Genomic DNA, 22,053 nt, shown 5'->3' on the forward strand with positions numbered 1-22,053 from the left:
AAAAAAATTTAAAAAAAAATTCAAGATGCTTTTCAAAGTGGCAAAACAAACTTCATGTCTCTAAGTATGAATGCAAACACTCTCCACCCCACCCCTTCTCCTTCTAAGAGCCTAAGAGCCCGATAAGCGAACCACTGGCTGAGTAACACACCGGAGAGATCTGGAGACACCCGAAGGAGGATCTATCCCAGACCTTCCTATGCCATCAGGCAAGAATTTCTAAAGTCAAATTAACTGAGTTCTCAGCCAACCAAACAACCTAGAAGAGATCTTAAGTTCTAGCATCAATTTTCCCACTGCACTGTAATTTGACACACGCTCTCTCCCAAGCAAGACACCAACCAGGTCACAAGCGTTTGAGAGCCCCAGGGCAGGTGGGCGCACGCTTCAGCCCTCGTGCCCACCTCCCACCGACAGCGATCCCCTGTGCCGGGACCCGTGAGGTCTGCGGGCGCAAGCAAACTGAGCTCTAACTTTGAAGGCTGCAAACAAACCCCGAGGCCTCCAAACAGGGAGCGGCCCTGGGCTCCATCCAGGTCGGGAGTCCAGGAGTCTCGGCACTTCCCCAAGCGCTGCCGCAGGGAAAACTTCAGGACGGCAGAGCCCCGCGTTGGGAAGAAGAAGAAAAAAAGCCGGAAGCTCGCAAAAGAGCCAGCACCCAGTTCACGTGGGCTCCGCGAGCCGAGGCGGGGCGGAAGCCGGAGTCCGGCCGGCGGGAGGCGCCAGGAGCCCCCGGGGCGCCCCCCCCAGCCCGCGCCCCCCGCGGCCCCGGGGAGGGCGCGGAGGCCGGGAAGGCGGGCGGGAGGCGCAGCCCCTGCGCACGGCGCCCCCCAAGGGCTTGCCCGCTCCCTGCGCCGCGCGGCTGCCGCGGAGCCCACGGGGGCGCGCAGGCGGGGGCCTCGCAAGCGTTCTCTCTCCCCCGGCCCCGGCCCCGGCCCGGCCCCGGCGCCGGGCGAGCCACCCCGGCCGGGCCGGGTCTCAGCGGCGTCAGGCCAGGCGCGTGGCCCCGGGGCGCGGTCCCCCGGGGCGGGAGCGAGCGCAGGGGCCGGGCGGCTGCAGCCCCGGGACGGCGCCTCTCACCTTCACGGCCGTGGGGGCGGCCCCCGAGGCCATGGCTGCGCGGCGCGGCGGCGGCGGCGGCGGCGGCGGAGGCGGCGGAGGTGGAGGCGCGGGGCCCGGCGGCCGAGCGGGCGGGGGCGGCAGCGGCAGCGGCAGCGCCGGACTCGCGGCGCGGAGCCCCGGGGGCGGCCCTGGCTCCTCCTCTTCCTCCCCAGGACAGCTGGATTGGCTGCTAGTGCGGGATCGCCCCCGCCGCCCCCTTCCTCAATTCGAGGTTCCCGCGTCCCGCCCCTTCTGCAGACCTTTCCGGTTCGCGGTGCTTTCTTTCTCCACGCGGGTTCTGAGTAGCGGGTTCCCGGCGAGGGTAATGCCGGAGGCCGCCGTGAGCGCTTGCACAGCCCCACACTCGGCGCTGCACTTCAACCGGCTCCGGTAACTTCTGCAAACCCCCCCCCCCCGCCCCCGCCTCCGCGAGCCGGCCCGGCGCGCTCGGCCTCAGCGGGGAGGTCGGGCGGGGGCGCCTTCCACGAGTCCTCGCGGGAGGGAGCTCCCCCTCCTCCTCCTCCTCCTCCTCCTCCTCCTCCCTCTCCTCCTCCCCCTCCTGGGGGGGTGGGGGCTGCTCCGCGACCTCCCTCCAGCTGCTGACGCGGCTCACCTTGCTCTTCCCACCACCTGGACCCTGAAGTCCTGGGAGGCAGAGCACGGGCGGCGCTGACCCCGGACTCGGGGATGACAAGAAGGAAATAAACAGACCAACGTGCTCCTGGATAACCTGATGTGCAGACTGTAGCCTGCTCATCTTCAATTTCAGGGGAGGCGGAGACACTGCCAGCCCCCCCTCCCCCCCACTCCGCCCTTTGGCTTGACGCGGCCAAGGCCATCCCTAACCTCTCCCAGCTCGGCCAAAGGCCAGTTCACCTAGATTCAGAATCCAGACTCACGGGGTCACCGTCGTTCCCGTGTCCCCCTCTTCCCCAGCGCATAGCACCGGCCCTCCACTGCGACGGTCCCTTACTCTCAAAGTCTCCATCCCTTCCCTGCTAGGATAATCCACTTTACCTCCCTTGATGGATTAAGCTCTCCTAGAGTAAATGCTGGGTGGCAGCAATGTTCTGAGACACAAAAACTCTGGGTGGAGAAGGATGGCTGTGGAAGAGTATACTGCCTTCTTTCCCTACAGCAGCAAAACACTGAAACGAGACACAAGTACAGTTTCATCTACAGTATCACTGTGGGGGTGCCGCCCCTCTAACCTGTTCACTGAAGTAGTATGGACTTCCACTCTCTTCTATTTATTTATTTATTGCTCGCTCTAAGTCTGACTTTTTTTTTTTTACGATGCAAGTTTTTTTCTGTCTCTTAAGTTATACAATGAAATGGGTAATGAATAGATTGGGGTGTTCCTTTGAAAGGGCAGAAGCCGGAGAGTCCCCCAAATGTGGTTTTCTAGGAGTCAGTCTGCTGATTGCTCTATTGGAGACCAGGAAGCCCTCTGATCAGAAGGGAACCATTGCAGGGACCCGCGTACCCTGGGGTTTATCACTGCTATGTAATTAGGGGATCTTGACCAATTTAGGTGCTTTGATGTGATCAGCAAGTCCAGTGTCTACTCAGTACTGTGTCTCTGCCTAAGTTAGACCCTGCAAACAGGTCAGATACCATAAGCCTTAGAAGACCCTCAGAGAAGGAGGTGGAAACTTGGAAGGGGTTACACTGGACTTCTGGACTTTTCTACTGTGACTTGTAGGTCTGGGCTCAATCATTTGCTTTTGACCATGTGATATCTGTGAAGGGAAAATTGTCCCAAATCTGGTCAAGTTTTTTGAGTGATGTAATTCACAAGCCATTAATGGGAGACAATTAGCATTTCTAGATAAAATTTAAGCAATTTTCTAACCTCTTGTAAGAAACCAGGCACCTATCCACCAGCTGATTGTGAGGCGGTGTGTGTGTGTGTGTGTGTGTGTGTGTGTGTGTGTGTGTGACATGTAGTTTAAGACCAATTCGTTCACCTCCCAAGGAGACTCCTGCAGTTTTCATCATTATGCATTATGAGAAAAAGGCATACAAATACTTAGGAGCATGGGACTGGCAAACTATAGGTGATTTGAACTCACAACAGCCACTACAGGGTTCTCTTAATAAAAATCCATTTTAGAAGAATGAGTCAAAGTAAATTTTCATAAAGTTGAAAACATAATATTCAAATAAATGTATAGTCAGCCGGTTCAGAGACGTACTTAGCTTATCAATAAAGGAACCAGGAGAGTGGCAAAGCAAATTCAAAGAAGGTTATAAGAAGCTGAACAATAGAAAAGAGAATGATAGAATAAGGTGGCAAAATTAGAAACAAAACTGATTTATGTTTTACAAAAAAATAAAACCATAGCCTTTGGGATTATCTTGTCTACCAATAGATACTATTGGAAAAAAAAAAGTAATCAACCATAACAAGATATTACCACCGGAGTCTGAACACTTTTCAATGAGAAACAATAAAACAAAGTTACAGCCTTTAGGTAAGAGGTCTACAAACCTTGCCTATTAAGAGGCAAAAATCAAGGAGCACATGAAGCTTGAAAACCTAGACCATGTCTAATTGAATGAACATGGCTATATCTCCTTCTTTTAAAGATTTTATTTATTTATTTGAGAGACGGAGTGAGGGAGAGACAGAGCACACATGAGCAGGGGCAGAGGGAGAAGGAGAAGCAGGCTCCCCACTGAGCAGGGAGCCTAACATGAGACTTGATCCCAGGACCCTGAGATCATAACCTGATCCTAAGGCAGATGCTTAACTGACTGAGCCACCCAGATGCTCCCAAACATGGCTATAGTCCAATACAGCTTTATGGATACTAAAATTTGAATTTTTTTACAATGTTTACATATGACAAAATATTATTCTTCTTTAGATTTTTTTCCCCCAACCACTTAAGATTGTAAAAAAAAAAATTTAGTTTGAATCTAAGCAAAAACAGGTAGAGAGCTGGTTTGGCTAGGGTGCGGGCCATTGTTTATTACTCACTCCCAGAAGATGATGACCTTTGGGCAAACTTGTGTCTTTTTGGCTTATTTCCAAGTTTTAGATTATTTTTTCTTACTGAGCCCTAGAATCAATGGAAGACAATATTTGCCATAGTTAGTAGTCTCTCTTTTTCATTAGTAGGGGAGAATCCTCAACAGGACAACAGGTATCTGAAGAGTCTGCCTATGAAAGTAACATCTTGCTCTCCTCATGTTCTTGCCCTATAAAGTCCCTCTGTTCACCTGTACCCTTGTTTTTCTCACACAATTCTAAAGAAGTACCCAGGTCACCTTACAACAATTCTGATTATGACAATGCACAGATATTTCAATAGCTTCTTCTTTTTCAGGGAGTCCTTCATCCACACCTCCCCAACTTCCAGCTCTTAGCCAATGATGCACTGAGATGGTATTGCCAATGGCTGTCCATATCACGTCTTGAGCAATGGTTTTTTATTCTCCCATGGCCCCTTTGTAGGGAGAGAACTTCCAATAACTTGTGTTTTTAATTATTTTTTAAAGGTTTTATTTATTTATTTTTAAGAGAGAGAGACAGAGTGAGCACAAACAGTGGGAAGAGGGAGAAACAGACTCCTCACTGAGCAGGGAGCCCAACACAGAGCTCAAACCCAGGACCCTGGGATCATGACCTAAGCTGAAGATAGATGCTTAATCAACTGAGCCACCCAGGTGCCCCAATTAGTGTCTTTAAATATGACTATATGATATGCTATTTTGTAAGACTTCAAATCATTCCAGGATCATCAAATATCCAAGAGGAAATTTCATGCAAATGTGTGAAGTGTATCATCTCTGTTAACCATATCAGTTTTTCCAGTGAATAATCACATCTCTTGCTCCTGACCGGTGTGTCAGTGCTGGATGGATCCTCCAAAAGAGACCCAAACTGTTTGGTGACCCCTCCTCAAGTAGGCATGTTAAAGCTGTCAAATTGTTATAGCTGAAGGAACCCACGTAATTCCCCACCACCTTTTAGAAATTTGGGCCAAAATAAAAATTCTAAATAATCTGAGAGTGTCTTTGCAGAGCCCCAATTTCTTGTGACTCAGATCTTGTTACAGTATTCCTGTATCACAGATACTATGGGTAGTGATGTTTTGGCCGCTGCTTTTATCAGTGGATTACAGTCTGGCATTGGAAGCTAGGAAAAGCCACTCTGGATGTAGAGGCACATTGTCAACTAAATATCTTGAAGAAAATATGGAAATTAATAGAAGTAATAGTAGATTTTAACAAGTGTCACCTCTTTGGATTTCCAGCTGGGCAAGCCCATGATGAAGGCACAAAGATTCCCAGAGATGTCTGAATTGCTATCGATTCAGGTTTGGAAACCTTAATGTCATCATTGTACACAGTGTGGTCATTGAAAAAAAAATTAATCCCAAATAGACACGACAAACCTTAACAAAACTGTGTCCAGAGAAATTTTTCTATAGGTAATATTCAAAGTAATTAACTTCTCTTTTCCTGCCACCAGGAATAGTGGCTGGTGTTTATTAGGATAAGAAGTAAAAGATATGCAAATAGGTACCAAGCCAGCCTATAGGTAAACATTCTGTAAAAAAAAAAATAATATTATTTGGTATGTAAATATTTATTTATAATTCAACATTCCCGATTTAACATTCCCGATTGTGGGAAATAACTGGATGAAGTAAATTATTTTATTAGCTTTTAAAAATAGAGTTGGGGGATCCCTGGGTGGTGCAGCGATTTGGCGCCTGCCTTTGGCCCAGGGCGCGATCCTGGAGACCCGGGATCGAATCCCACATCGGGCTTCCGGTGCATGGAGCCTGCTTCTCCCTCTGCCTGTGTCTCTGCCTCTCTCTCTCTGTGACTATCATAAATAAATAAAATTTTAAAAAAAATAAAATAAAAATACAGTTGTGTATCTTCTCACTGACACCATCTACTGTAGGCCATAATACCATGTAACATTAATATTTTAGTACTAGAGACTGGGATTAATTTTGTCACAAAAAGCTTAATTTATTTGATCTTTCTAAGTTCTTTATACTTGTCTTATAGGTCGCTAATTATTACTTAGACTAAAATTTTAAGAAAAAAATAAAGAAAAATGGCTCATGCTCCTGTTGTCAGAGTAACGTGTCACAAAAGGAGAAAATATTAAGTCTAATTTTTTTATTATAAATTTATTTTTTATTGGTGTTCAATTTGCCAACATATAGAATAACACCCAGTGCTCATCCCGTCAAGAGCCGACCTCAGTGCCCGTCACTCAGTCACCCCCCACCCCCTGCCCACCTCCCCTTCCACCCCTACCTAGTTCGTTTCCCAGAGTTAGGAGTCTCTCATGTTCTGTCTCCCTTTCTGATATTTCCCACTCATTTTTTCTCCTTTCTCCTTTATTCCCTTTCACTATTTTTTATATTCCCCAAATGAATGAGACCATATAATGTTTGTCCTTCTCCGATTGATAATGTTTGTCCTTCTCCGATTGTTTAAGTCTAATTTTTATAATGCATTTCTTGTAGGCCACTTAGTAGAAGGAATCAGAGGTTAACTTCCTTAAAAAGTGTAATGCCTGAGAAATGTATTTATAACACATTTTAGGTAGCAATCCCTAATAATGACCTTTAATAAAAGTAGTGTCCAATAATAAAATATAACTTGGCATCTGTATTTATGGTTGAAGGAAGGACTACATGCTTTGAAATGAGATAAGCAAGGTCAATTCCGATGATCTATTTTTAACTTGGTGTGCTCCAGCCACCTGGTGATTCCTGGCTATTTAACTGTCTTGTTCCAATCCTAATCAAATTCCACTCATTCAGTTTTCTCTTCCTTCTATTCTAAGTCCATTTGACCCCAGAGATGGCTAGAAATAGCTTCTATTCCAAGTCATCTTATCTCTTCTTCAGTGTTCACTTCAAATTGTATCTATCTTTTCATTTCTGGAGACCCTACTGAAGATGACTCCAGTTTCATATAATTTGGATTTATGGAAGAAAAATCATGTCTAGTTTTCCACTCTCCCTAGAATAATGCCCATCAAGAACCTATTCTGGTTAACAGAATGACCATCTATCCTGGAATCCCAGAGTCCTGGGATCCTCACATCCTGTGAGGCCGATATTATTATTTCTATTATAGGATGAGCAAATTGCTAGAGCAAGCCCTTAACCCTACACACCTCCCTTGGTGAGGGAGAGAATGTTTGAATTTGTTCTAAAGAGACATGGGCCTTTCTGTGTTCTGTATAGAAAAGAAGCAGAAAGTTGCAAGTGCTCAGATTTATTTTAATATTACAGCTGCAGCATAATCTGTTCTGTTTAGCATGTCACAATCTGAACTATGTCAAGTATTATCGACTGAGTGTTTGTGTCCTTCCAAAATTGGTATGTGGAAATCCTGCCCCCCCCCCCGCCCCGGTGCTGACAGTGTTAGGAGGTGAGGTCTTTGGGAGGTGATTAGGTCATGAGAGTGGAGCCCTCATGAATGGGATTAGTGCTTTTACTTTTTAAAAAATATTTATTTTAGAATGAGTGTGTGTGTGTGTGTGTGTGTGTGTGTACACATGCATGCTAGCATGAGTGAGGTGGGGAGAGGCAGAGGGAGAGAATCTTCAAGGAGACTCCCTGCTGAGCACTGAGCCCAAGGATTTGGGGCTCCATCTCATGAGACCCATGAGATCATGACCTGAGTAGGAAGCTTAACTGAGTAAGCCACCCAGGCACCCCAAGGGATTAGTGCTTTTATAGAAGAGACCCCAGAGAGCAACCCAGTCCCTTCTGCCATGTGAAGACCATTGAGAGAGGATGGTCATCTATAAACCAAGAAGCAAGCCCTCACTAGGCACTGCATTTGTCAGTACCTTCGTCTTAAACTTCCCAGCCTCCAGAACTGTGAGAAATAAGTTTGCGTAAGCCACCCAGTCTGTGGTATTTTGTTATAGCAGCCAGACTAAAGCAGGGAGAGACTCATAGGTTGGATCCTTGAGTTGTTTCTGCTCTTTAATCTTTTAGAACTCAAAGCGAACCTATGGTAGCAAGGAAAATATAAGAACTAACTCGAAGCATTTCTTATTTTCACTGCTAAATCCATGTGTTGTCTGTAAATAGTCTTTTTTTAAAATAAAGTCTAAAAAATAAATTGAGAATGAGGTCATTTTTGTCTTCTATCTTCAAAAGCAACAATAAAGTAGTTAATATTTATTGAAAACAATCTAGTCTTCATTTAATCCTCATATGCTGTTCTAATCTCCATTTCACAGATGAGGAGATTAAGAGACATTGGCTTCCCCTGGCCTCTCTCTCTCTCTTTTTTTAAATCTGCCTCTATCAAAGCTTCTTTGATTGTTTGGGGTCTCCCCGGCCATCAAAGAAGTTGATGAAATCTATTATTTCTGTGAAGTTTTAAGTGTCCAATAGCAGTTTAAGATGTTACTCTCCTAGGGGGTCTGTGATTGCATGAGATTAAAGAAAATTAAGATAAAACTCCAGATGGAATGTGATGCTTGAGAAAGCACAAGGATCGGAGTTATTATCTCTATTGTCATGTTAAGTCTTCTCAAATTTATGTAACTGGGATCATTGGGATTCAGCCCTAGATCTGTCATAACAGCAAAGTCTGTCTCTTTATTGCTACTCTATGTTTCCCACCATGTTCTGGTTTTAGCTAAGTTCTGAAGATAGAGATGTGTGACCTCTACACTCAGCCCTTAAAGAACTCCAGTATGGTGAGAGAAGTCAGAGATTATGAAACAGTGTGCTAAGTGTGAGGTCTGAGACTGCCTACTTGGTCCTGTAAAAGCACAGAGCAGGGTTCATTACGTTCATTACCTCCTCTTCCTAGAGAAAGTGATATTTGAGCTGAGTCTTAAGGGATGAGCCAATAATGGAAGTGAGGTGTGTGTGTGTGTGTGTGTGTGTGTGTGCATGCATGTGAGGGTGGGTATAAAGGGACCTAAAGTTGCTAGAGAATAATCATTCAGATAATTCACTACCATTTGGTCCATTAAGATTTGGAATGAAAATGATTGATTAGTTTTGATTATTTGATTTTTAGGAAGTTGTCAATGACGTTTATCCTTAGCATGAACAAAAATTTGTGGTTTCAGATCAAAGCCAAAAAGAAGAAGAAGAAGAAGCAGCCAAAGCCAATGAGATGAGATTAAAATAACTTTATAGAATTGCAAATGGCTGGGAATATTAAAATGAATTTATGTTGGTGGTGGTAGAAAAGTTGGCCTACCCAAATCAGGCAATAAAAGGGAGAAAGAGTAAAGAATAAGGTAAGAACCTGGGAAATACAAATCACAAAATCACTATGAACCATATAAACTTGAAGTTGCTAATTGATACAGCAATTGTAAAGAGACCTCGCTGGTCTATCTTTAACACTGATAGAAACACTTAGAAAGCAGTTAACACTCAGGTCCTATCACCTGGTCTGAAATCTCTGACCTGTATAACTGTATGTGGTTAGGAACTCATGATCCAGAAAGTTCTGCTCACCCAAATTGGAAACTACTTCCTGTACTTGGATAAATATGAGGTGACTTGGCTTGTTTGTGACAATCCTAGTTTATCTCTGATATAAATTAACACATTTTAATTCTTGTTATTATTACCACTTTCCCTCTCAAAAGTGTCCCAATTTAGAAAATACGTTTTATGATGATATCCTTAAGTAAGTAAGTGCCTTGCAATCTGGGGAAAGTTTTGGGTTAAATATAGAAATGAAATAAAGTAAACATAGTATTAATACCTTCATGTTAAATTGAGGGTAAATCTCTATGTCTCTTATTTAAATTTTGTAAAATGTATCAAATGAATAGAATTTCACAGATTATCCTTACAATTCTAATTTAATGTACAATTGATTTTAAGCTAAAAGGCAGATAATTTCACTATAAATTTTTACACAGTATCAGGTCATATAAGATATTTTGTATAGCTATTTAATCAATATTTCCTTTAATTGGATGTTCATGTTATTTCTATTTTATGTAAATATTTGCTTAAATATAATTTTTTCCTTAGGATAAATTTCTAGAAGAGAGGTAGAGAATCAAAAGGAATGGGCATTTTGCAAGCACTTGGTAGAGTCAAATTATCTTATAGTAAGCTACTGCCACCTTGCACTGCTGAGAAGAAAATGAAATTGTTTCCTACACACCAATAATAAGCATTATATATATAAATATAAAATCCATTGTGATATTAATTTGTATTTCTATAACTCCTCATAAGTTTGAGCTATTCATATTTCATATTTCAGCATTTTGACTTGGTCCATATTTTGAATTAAAAACACTTTAAATAGGGGATCCCTGGGTGGCGCAGCGGTTTGGCGCCTGCCTTTGGCCCAGGGCGCGATCCTGGAGACCCGGGATCGAATCCCACATCGGGCTCCTGGTGCATGGAGCCTGCTTCTCCCTCTGCCTGTGTCTCTGCCTCTCTCTCTCTCTGTGACTATCATAAATAAATAAAAATTAAAAAAAAACACTTTAAATAGATATGTGTAAATACTTGCCTTTTAAACCCCAATTTTATATTGTAATTCTACAGAAATAGTCAGCTATACTTTCTAACTTGAACTAGTAAGAGAACTCACTATCTGAAAGGACATTTATTAAAATAATATCTACCATGTCAATTATATTACGGTTACATGTGAATTACACAACAATTTAATCTCCTAAAAAAATCTGTAAGATAGAAATCCCCCACCCCTTTTTATAAAGAAGAAAACTCAGGATTGAGGGATATCAGGTCACTTTCCGTTTTCCACAAGGATGAGACATTGGGACATGATAAGATGTATATATATATATATATATATATATATATATATATATATAAAATGACATATATGTGCATACACGTGTATACATGATAATGGGGCTGGGATTTTCAACTTTGAACAGTCAAATTTCTTAGTGTGTCCTCTTAAAATGGTGAAATTTGTCTTCATATCTTCTTGAGAAACCTGAATGTTCTTTGATGTTTCTTAATTTTTCTATAGAGTGACTTACTTCAGACTAGTGAATTTGTAGTGCAGGGATAGGGCAGCTGGATAAACAGGACTTGGGGAGGAGAGTGATGATCAGAAGAAAGGAGTGCCAAGGGAATGCCAGGGTCTGTCCCCAAGAAGAAGAATGTTTTTGTAGGTTCAAGATACTCAGATCTAAGCAATAAACTAATGACTGAATCACTTGATCACGTTACTTTACTCGTGGTAATTGACAAGCTCCACAAAATGGAGCAAGACTCCACATTTTTCACAAAATAGCAAGACTCCACATTTTTCACAAAATGTTGACAGAGTACTTTACATAAATATTTGGTTTTCTCTCATGACTGTTGATTGCTCTTTATGTTGACACCAGCCTGGAGCTGTTGCATTAAGTTGGTTGAGAGCCTTGACTTTGCAGTGGTGACCATACTGGTTTTTTTAAAAAAATTATTTATTTATATGAGAGAGAGCACGAGCAGGAGAAGGGGCAGAGGGAGAAGGAGAGGGAAAATCTCAAGCAGAGTCTGCACTGAGAGCAAAGCCTGACATGGGGCTTGATGTCCCCTGAGACCCTGAGATCATGACCTGAGCCAAAGTCAGTGGCTTCACTGACTGACCCAGCCACCCAGGCATCCTGTGACCATATTATTTTGGACGACATTTATCAGATAATCAAATTTCCTAAGAAATAATCTCAAGTAGGATTAGCAACGATCTACCTTCCGTGGACAAACTTACAAAATGCCATATGAGTCTTTGTGATCAGCTGGTTATAAACTAGAGAGTTCAATGGTCCTTGCAACTATTTATGGTACAAAGTAATATTTCTCTGATGGGATGGATAGACAAAATTGGGAAATATCTGAATGTAAAAGCAACTACTGTTATTTAAAATCATTGCATTCCCTTTTTGGCCTGATTATAGAAAGCTGTGGGTAAAAAAAAAAAAAAAAAAGCCCCCAAAACAAAAAAAAATTGGTTTGCTATATTTCTGAATAATATAGGTAATTCTAAAAGTATATAAATAATTCCATCTAAAAATATTTGAGTTCTTGGAAATGCTTTACTTATAGGTGTCGTAAATGTGTCCTCTCAGGAATGTGAAATGCTTCAACATGAAATAAAATATGTAATATTTTTGAAAAATGTTTAATTTAATTGTAAAAAGAGAACTGAAGAAAATTATTCAGTTTGAGATAGAAATGTTAACCAATAAAAGTTAATGCAATCATCAGTGAAAGAGCAAAGATGATATTTCTCATTGTACCCAATATATAAATAGAATAACATTTTTTAATGCTATAAAATTTTTTAAGTTTAAATTCAATTAATTTAAATTTGTTTCAGAGGTAGAGTTTAGTGATTCATCAGTTGCATAGAACACCCAATACTCATTACATCACGTGCCCTCCTTATTGTCCATCACCCAGTTACCCCTCTCTTCCCCCTCCCTCCCCACTTCCCCTTCCACAACCTTCAGTGTATTTCCTATAGTTAAGAGTCTCCTATAGTTAAGGTTTGTCTCCCAGTCTGATTTCATCGTAAGAAGTAGAATAACAATTTTTCAATTAAAAATAAATGCTTAAGGAATACTTAAGACTTGTTTTTGATTTTGTGTCCTTAATAGATTTAATATTAATTTTAAAACCAAAAGACACTTGTTTATGCATACAGAGTTCTCAACTCCATCTGACTCAATATCAAACATAAAAACAAAACATTGATTATTCCACCAAGAGCAGAAACTGTTGAAGAGAATAAGCTGTGGACTGGAAGTGAGGAAAAGAGACAGTAGATGCTCCCTTTATAAAGTCTGGATGAAAAAAGAAAGACATTGAAACATAAGAGGATAGGAAGTAAATGTTGGTTTTCTTCCCCTTTCCTACAATGATGAGAGAGCTTTGAATATGTTTGGGAAGAAGTTCACCCAGAAGGAAAAATGGAAGATACTAACAGAGAGGGATATCTAATGAGGCAGGATCTTGGAGTATTCCAGAGGGATGGGATGAGAAGTACTGATGGGGAGCATGGTCCCATATCAGAGGAAGGAGATACAGGTCTGGAAAAAGGGAGGTAAGAATGAGGGCTCTAGATAAATTTAAGAGAAGGTGTTTTGAACCTGCAGGAAATCCTCCCTGATGGCCTAATATTCTCAACAAAGTAAGAGATGGTGTTGCAAAATGACTTTGAAGATAGATGGCATATTTTTGGCATGGCTGCAGGACCATGTCAGATTAGGGATTATAAATTTGAAATGGTACCAGTCTACAAGGATATATTTTTCCCTGCTAGGCTCCTATTGTCTGACTTGATAGAGTCTCAAGGAATGGAGGGTGTTAGGGGGTGAGTTTATTTCTTCAACTATGGGAGTCTGGCCTTGCAGGAAGCAGAGGCCAAGAAGGAGCTGGGTGATGGTGAAGGAACAGGGAGACTCAGAGAAGCCTCACCCAGTGCTGATAAGGTGAAGGGGTATGAAAGATACAGGAGGGCAGGTCCTGGAGGGAGATATTGAATCTCAAGGTTTTACAAGAATTGTAACCCCAGATTAAGGACATCCAAGAAGTGAACAACTAAATGAGATCATCACATAGGACAGAAGGTGTTCTTTGTGTGCATTGTCTGAACTCATACTGCATCTCCCCAGCCTATGGCAGAACTTGGGGAAAGGGGTAAGCCAGGATCCAGTTGCTGGAGGGGCTAGAAAGAAAGAGCCACAAGGCTGGTCAGAGATATCACAATAGTATTATTTTTATAGACATCAGGAAACAAGCCAATCTGGAGTTGGCAGTGAGGAACCAGCAGTCCCGTGATATCTGGGGAATGCTGGAACATTTGGCCTCCCCTGGAGAGAGTCATGGAGGGAAATGGTTGGCTAGGATTCGGTAGAGGTAAAGATGTGGAAAGGACCATCCAGAAGGAGGGCGAGGCTGTGGAGGAGGTTACTAATAATTAAACGACCATTCCACAGAGTGTGGTGGAAAATGTATTTATAAAGTGCTGAGAGAAAATGGAAGACAGGAGTTCTTTTTAATCAACTGATAGCTCAGGAAGACTCAGGAAAAGTTTCCCAGAGGAGGTGATAGGTGGATCCTGAAAGACAGTCCCTCTTTAGTTAGGTAAAGTGGGGAGGGAGGACGTCAGGGAGAGGTAGGTGATAAGATTCAAGCCAATGGAAATACGTCATGAAGATATTACGCCATGTGGTACGCCATACAGCCCAAATGGCAGAACCGAAGAGCAGGTTTTGGAGCATTGGCCATCACTGAGGTAACTTCTGGGCAAACTGAAAATATGTTTTTGGCCAAATAGAGCACAGGCTAGTAAAAATGAAACATGGTGTTGCTGAGAGTTTCATAGGTCTCCCCACAGATCTTATAGCAGATGCAATATTTTACTCTAGACCATCCGACAATAACGGCCAGAATTCAATGAAAACATTAGACACAAACCTTGCTCCAGAAGGAGCACACTCCTGTTAAATTTGTCCAGCTTCTTTCTGAAAAGTTCTATGCTTATCATGGACTTGAAGTAAAAAAGGAAGCAGCTGATGCTTCCCCCTTATGCTGCCATGAATGGATCACACTTTGTTCACTGGGCCTTGCCCACTCTCTTCTCTCCCTCCCTCTCCTTGCCTGCCCTCCCCTTCCTGCCCCTCCCTTCCTCAGACTGTTACTAAGGCAGGCATCACAGATTTGATACAACTGAATTTATGGACCTTAGGGACATTTAAAACGTATTTTCATGTCACTTTGTCTTGAAATGCTTGGTTTCTCTTTCCTTATCTCATTGGTCAGGTCTGTGTCCCAGGCATCTTGCATCTTGCATCCATCATGGTTCAGAGGTGCAGAGTATGGTTTATAGTAATTCATTGAATGAATAACTGAGTGCGTAGCTGGATCAATAAATACATGGAAAACAAATATATTTATTAGGCTTTTAGTTTTAGCAGGAATGAAAGCTCAAAAATGCTACGGAAATGAACAGCAGAGGGCAGCAAAACTTAGCTTTTTTTTTTTAAACTGCAAGTCAATATTGCCTAACCTTTGTCGTACTGACTTTCTATGAGACACGCATACGCACAGAGGTGTTAAATTTTAAAGGTCAATTCTAAAGTGACAAGTGGACTCTACTTGGGTTGCTTCTAACAGTGTGTGTGTGTGTGTGTGTGTGTGTGTGTGTGTGTGTGTTTTCACAGTCCTTTTTGCAAGGATCACCAAATATATCAATGGCCAGCAGATGGCAGTACTTCTCATGGATCAGGATTACAGAACATTTTTTTTTTTTTTTTTAAGATTTTATTTATTTATTCATAGGCACAGAGAGAGAGGGGCAGAGACACAGGCAGAGGGAGAAGCAGGCTCCATGCAGGGAGCCCGATGTGGGACTCGATCCCGGGTCTCCAGGATCACAACCCAGGCTGCAGGCGGCGCCAAACCGCTGTGCCACCGGGGCCGCCCCAGAACAAGATTTTTGAGAAGAAAATAAAGCATTTAGAGGGCATGATTTTTTAAAAGATTTTATTTACTTATTTATTTGAGAGAGAGCATGCACAAGGGGAGGAATATAGGGGGAGAAAAAGAGTCTCCAGCCGACTCTGCACTGAGTACAGAGGGAGGCACAAAATCTTTATTTTAAAAACTATAGAAGTAAGATCAGTATGAAGTAGAGGATGAAATCTTCAAGGTCTCAAATGTCTTGGTGAAAGAAAGGTAGAATTTTAACCATAGGTGCATTGTTCATTTTAGAGCAAGGTGATAACGAAAACTAGTTAGTTAGGTAATTGTCAAGTTTGAGTCTTACAAAAGGTGAGCTGTAATTGATGGCAAGCATTTGGATCGCACTGTGTACTTTTAGAATGTTCCTTTATCAGATTTTCCAACGATCAATTCGCAGATGTTGGCCAAGGGAAGGACACTTGCACACTCACACAATGCTTGGAGATTACTGATTAATAGCAGTAGATGACTTCCTGCGTTGTCCTTGGCTACATTATTGAAGTGTCAACAGAGTACTCACAGGCTCTTACATCTTATCGGGTCTTCACCTTTTTTAAACATTTAACTACTTTAGTTGGCTTTTAATAATCAGATTAAAAGTAGGAACAATACCTGTGGTTGGACTACTTGAACAGCAAAGAAAATTGCAGGCCAGCTGGCTTTGAGAGGGACAGCCGTGGCCCTGACTCTGCACATAGGATGAGAAACTTCCATCTGGGTGAAGGAGCAGAGGCCGGTCTAGTGCTTGGCTTCTTTTTAGATCTTCCATTCCTTAGCCATGCAGATAAACAATAACTGCTTGGATGGGAATAAAAGCATTCCGTTGCATTTCTGCATGTAATGAAAAGTCCCTCCCCTCCTCGGCTCTTTGATTTCCCACATGAAGCCCAATTTGGATTTTACTACAATAACAAAGCACACTAGAAAAAACAGAAGGGCATATTTGCTTAAATTGCTGTTTGCACCAAAAGAAACTCCCTAATGGGGTTATCACTGGGTCAGGCTGCACTCTGTTTTTCACCAAGGCTGAATCGAGGGAAGTTGGATTCAGAAGGCTAGATGGGTTTAGATTCTTTGAACACCACTATTTTAATAAAGTTTGGCCTTCTTGGCAAAACAGACCCTGAGCTCTTCTATTTGATTAGCAACTGAAAGGTACATCGAAAGGGATTAGAGATCCTGAAGAATGGTCAACTACCAGGAAATGACCCTTGGATTTCATTTTCTTTCCAAAGAATAACACTGCTCCATGTGGAAGGAAATATGGTCTGGAAGCGTGGCCTCTGACCCTAGAGTATTTTGGTGTCGAATATTGTCACATTCTGTGCTTCAATTTCCTCATCTGTAAAATTATGAGGATGATAGGTTGGAGGGAGAGTTCAAGCTAACACTTGTAAAGCACGAGGCATGCAGTAAGAATATGTGTGTTAGAGATAATGATCTCCCAGGCAGTGCATGAAGTGCTGAGAAAACAGATGGATAAGATGGAAAACCCACTATCATGCCAGGATGCAGACCGATCTGGGCGTCAGGGGCTGGAGAGAGGAAGCAAACTGTGCTACTGAGCTATGCTCATCTCTGTGAAACCAAGTTACAACTTCTGAGTCACATCTAGTATTCGTTGAACAAACCTAGGGCACCTGCTATGTGCCAAGTTCTTGACAATTCGACTCTGCTTTTAGGGAGTCTCTTGCTTTTGGAAATGCTTGGAGGAAGGGTACACTTGAATGAATAAGACACAAATTCTGACCCTCAAGGAGCTTATAACCTCATGGAGGAAATCAAGTCTGCAAATAAATAACTATAATTCCGAGCAGAGAGACATGAAAGTGTACTCGAGAGGCAGAGTAGACAGCTCCCTGCCTGGAAGAAGCAGCAATGAATTCTGATTTGTGGGAGGCTCAAATAATCAGGTCTTTGAAAAGAAAAAAGTGAGAGTATATTTCCCCCCAAACGTTCTGTTGAGAATGCCCTAGGAATAATTCCTAGAAAAGAGATACTAATAGGATCTCACAGCCTGACAGAACCAACTAGAGGCAAGTACATTCTAACCTCCCACTTTACGTAGAAACTAAATCCTAGCAAAACTCCTGTAGCTTGGGGGCCCCTACGTGGCTCAGTTGGTTGAGCATTTGCCTTTGGTTCAGGGCGTGATCCTGGGGTCCTGGGATTGAGTCCCACATTGGGCTCCCCACAGGAAGCCTGCTTCCCCTTCTGCCTCTGCCTCTCTCTGTGTCTCTCATGAATGAATAAATAAAATCTTTTTTAAAAATTGAAAAAAACCCACAAACTTTTGTAGCTTGAAGGAATTAAATTTTCATTCCCGTGTCAGGTAGCAGATGCTCATTCATTTTACTTCCTGATTACTTTAAGGAAAACCAAACACACTGGCTAAAGAAAATGTACTTTAGGTTGTTAAAATTTAGAGCTGTGAAATCTTTCCTCTACTTTTGTTCAAATCAAGTTACAAATTTTAGACCAAATCACACTTTATTTACAAAACATCTTCCATCCAATGAATCTTCATGCCCTTCTCTAAATGTACTTACTTTTTATTTTTATTTTTATTTTTTTTGCACTTACTTTTTAAAACATAAACATAAATTTAAGACACTATTTTTTAAGTGAAGTCCCAACAGGCATCAATTAATACATGTCATGCATAGTATGCATCCATTTCTCCCTCAATATAGCAATGCCTCTTTATTATTATTATTTTTTTTTAATGTGAATAGAGTATTTTTTTTAATTTAGTCATTTTTCAGAACAAATGAATGCCACCAAAAACAAAACAAAACAAACAACAACGACAACAACAAAACGGTATTAGCAGTAAGACTGGGAATATTTCAACCAGGCCTCACACACTATTTCCCAGAACCTTGGGAGGAATGTTCACTTATTTTGGCAAAATGGCGAGCAACTCTCTCTACTACTGGATATTTTAGCTGGGGTCAAAATCGCAGATGGAAATAACCTCTTGGAGAACAGTTCAGCAGTATCGCTTCGCTTTACCACATCACGAAGAATGCGCTTCCAAGATATAAAATCCGGGACTGCGGGGCGAAGGGCAGGGAGGGCGGTACCGTCTACGGCATCAGCGTCTACAGGCTCGGGCCGCGCCAAATTCCTCGCAAGAGCGAGTAGTGAGAGCTCGGGGCAGCTCGTGTGTTCCGAGGATGCTCCGCAGGCGAGAACTCTGGTCTGTGCTTAGACAATTTGCCAAGTTCCTCGTGGAGACCCGTTCCCTTTCCTTTTGTTTCGTGTCTTCTCTTTATCAAATCTGCGTGGAAAAACCCACATCCAGGGGTAGAGACGGCACAACAAAGCCCTGAAATCAAAGAGACACCCTCGTCATCCTCAATCAACCCGCGGCGCAAATCTTTATTATTTTTTTAATAATAAATTTATTTTTTATTGGTGTTCAATTTACCAACATACAGAATAACACCCAGTGCTCATCCCGTCAAGTGCCCCCCTCAGTGCCCGTCACCCATTCACCCCCACCCCCCGCCCTCCTCCCCTTCCACAACCCCTAGTTCGTTTCCCAGAGTTAGGAGTCTTTATGTTCTGTCTCCCTTTCTGATATTTCCCACACATTTCTTCTCCCTTCCCTTATATTCCCTTTCACTATTATTTATATTCCCCAAATGAATGAGAACATATAATGTTTGTCCTTCTCCGATTGACTTACTTCATTCAGCATAATACCCTCCAGTTCCATCCACGTTGAAGCAAATGGTGGGTATTTGTCGTTTCTAATAGCTGAGTAATATTCCATTGTATACATAGACCACATCTTCTTTATCCATTCATCTTTCGATGGACACCGAGGCTCCTTCCACAGTTTGGCTATTGTGGACATGGCTGCTAGAAACATCGGGGTGCAGGTGTCCCAGCGTTTCATTGCATCTGAATCTTTGGGGTAAATCCCCAGCAGTGCAATTGCTGGGTCGTAGGGCAGGTCTATTTTTAACTCTTTGAGGAACCTCCACACAGTTTTCCAGAGTGGCTGCACCAGTTCACATTCCCACCAACAGTGCAAGAGGGTTCCCTTTTCTCCGCATCCTCTCCAACATTTGTGGTTTCCTGCCTTGTTAATTTTCCCCATTCTCACTGGTGTGAGGTGGTATCTCATTGTGGTTTTGATTTGTATTTCCCTGATGCAATGCCTCTTTAAATACATATACATAAAGGTTTCCCCTCAATACAGCATTAAAGATAGGTAATGTAATTAAGAAGTGTTTTGCCCTTTGTAGGAAAAAAAAAAATCCCATTAGGAGAATCTTAAAATGGTTTGTAAATACACCCTGGAGTAGGTTTTTTTTGTTTTGTTTTGTTTTGTTTTGTTTTTTAATTCATGAGAGACACAGAGAGAGGCAGAGACACAGGCGGAGAGAGAAGCAGGCTCCGCACAGGGAGCCCAACGTGGGACTCGATCCCAAGACCCCAGAATCACACCCTGGGCCAAAGGCAGTGCTAAATCACTAAGCCACCCTGGCTGCCCCTTGGAGTAGGTTTAAATCATTGTTCTCTCCCTCATCTGGCCAGTAGAGAAAGCAAGACTGATTGTTAAAATGCTTATGCCAAGTTGAGAAGCATCAGCAAAGCTTAGACTGTCTGCTGACATCATTCTGTCCCGGAAGCCACATTGTCTATAGCTGCTGGTCAATCATTCAGAAGGCATTTCTGGAGTCTCATCTCTAAATGAATTTGCTTGGTAGTTGGTAAAAAAGGGAGGATAAGTCAGTAACTTCTGTCCACTTACTGAACAACTTACTGGACATTTTTTATACTATCTGGGTCACCAAGATGAGAATCTCCGGAAAAAAATCAGCCGAGCCTGAATAGTTTGGAGCACTCCCAGAGAATAAAAGCAATTGCTAACCTAAAGGTAATTCTATGGGGCTTATTTAAGCTGAAAATTAATCTTTATGTCTTCCTTTTTTCCTTCTTCTGTCTCTGATCTATCTTATCATTGCTTAGGACTTGTAGGAAAAATCTCTGAAATATTTAAATCTTAAAATATTTAAAGTGAAATAAATTGATTCATAGGAATGGGCTCTAGAGGAGGACTAGTTTGGAGTGATAAATCCATATTTGGGGTCTGCTGAAAATTCACCACATCCTGCCAGAGAAATCGGTAGACTATGCCACTACAGAAGAATCTAAATTGTATGTATGCAGGATGACACTCAGATTTACTTTTGGTTATTGAGTGAAAGCATAAATCGAATGCTGTGACATCTGGCAAAAATGTTCAAGGCAAAATTTCCTGTGGGGTTTTATTTATGATAAATGAAAAAAAAAACCCCAGTTGTTGTAAGCCCTTTTTTTCTAGCCTGCTTCTCTGCATTTATCCACACAGGAAAACATGATTTTCTATGATTTAATTGTTGTTATTTCTCCAGCCTGGGAGCATTCGCCTGTAATTAAGTGCGTGTTCACCAGGTAAATGAGAACACATGAATATAATCTTTACCCCAGCATGCACAGTGAAGATGATTATTCCAGGGAGCAGAGAGGGAGCAATATTAACTCTCCCTGAGTCAAGTTGTAGTGGACACTAGAGTCTATTGTATCACATCTTCACTAGCGCATGGATTATTATTAATCCAGTTTGGCTCAATTGATAGGATTAAACTAATATTTTGATTGTTATTTTTTTGTTAATTTTCTTTACAATTTCTATCTCTGTGTGAAGTCATTGCTTATATCCTTTGAATATTTAATTATTAGGATTATTTTTCTTACACACTTGAATATGGACATTAATCCTTCACATTTGATGAAAATATTTTTGCTTTCGATTATTGTTTTGTGATTTACCTATTTGTGGTTTTATAAATTTTTGCATATTTGCATATTTTCCTTTGAATCTTTTTTATTGCATCCGGGTTGCATCAAGACAGAATTATCCTGTTCTTTATTTTTCTTCTTTTTTCCCGCCTCACACATAGATTCTTAACTTTGGGGTTTATTTTGATTTGCAGCATAAGAAAGAGTTTTAGAAAAACAGCATTCTAGCAAACTACCAAATTAGGTTAAATAGCTGTGTTAAATATTTGTGGTTTTGAGATACGATATTATAAACCAGGGTGAAAGACAACAGGATTCTACAAGAGGCTGGGAACAGATAGCTGATTCTTGAGGAGAGAGAGCCTCTTTGCTTTTGCTTTGTGTTGTGTTGTCCCGATTCCAAACAAAGGGAGAAATCTCTTTCTTCCTTTGCTCTTAAACAGAGCAAAAAAGTTTAATACTGATCTAATTTATCTTTTCTTTTCATGAAATTAATCTTAAGTGCACACACTGTTCATGCTCCCGAATTAAGGGATGCTTAATGTACTTAGTGCGAGCTAGAAATATCGATTTCTTAATGTAATACTTAAACACATATATTATGGCACCAATTCCTGGCAGAACTGTTTTAATTTAATTCTTTTAATGACTAAAAATAAAAGTGCTGTTT

At 41.8% G+C, this 22,053-nt stretch overlaps 1 protein-coding gene across 1 annotated transcript in view; it reads right to left on the reverse strand.

Annotated features, from left to right (window-relative positions):
• MTAP (methylthioadenosine phosphorylase) overlaps window positions 1-1,224 on the reverse strand; it is a 54,151-nt gene extending 52,927 nt beyond the window's left edge. Inside the window, exon 1 of the mRNA XM_055302324.1 lies at window positions 1,081-1,224. Coding sequence (XP_055158299.1) covers window positions 1,081-1,113 — 33 coding nt within the window. The 5' untranslated portion in view covers window positions 1,114-1,224. The remainder of the gene's footprint in view (window positions 1-1,080) is intronic.
• Between the last annotated feature and the right edge of the window lie 20,829 nt (window positions 1,225-22,053).

Source organism: Nyctereutes procyonoides, unplaced genomic scaffold (assembly GCF_905146905.1).
Source record: "Nyctereutes procyonoides isolate TBG_1078 unplaced genomic scaffold, NYPRO_anot_genome, whole genome shotgun sequence".
NCBI lineage: Eukaryota > Metazoa > Chordata > Mammalia > Carnivora > Canidae > Nyctereutes > Nyctereutes procyonoides.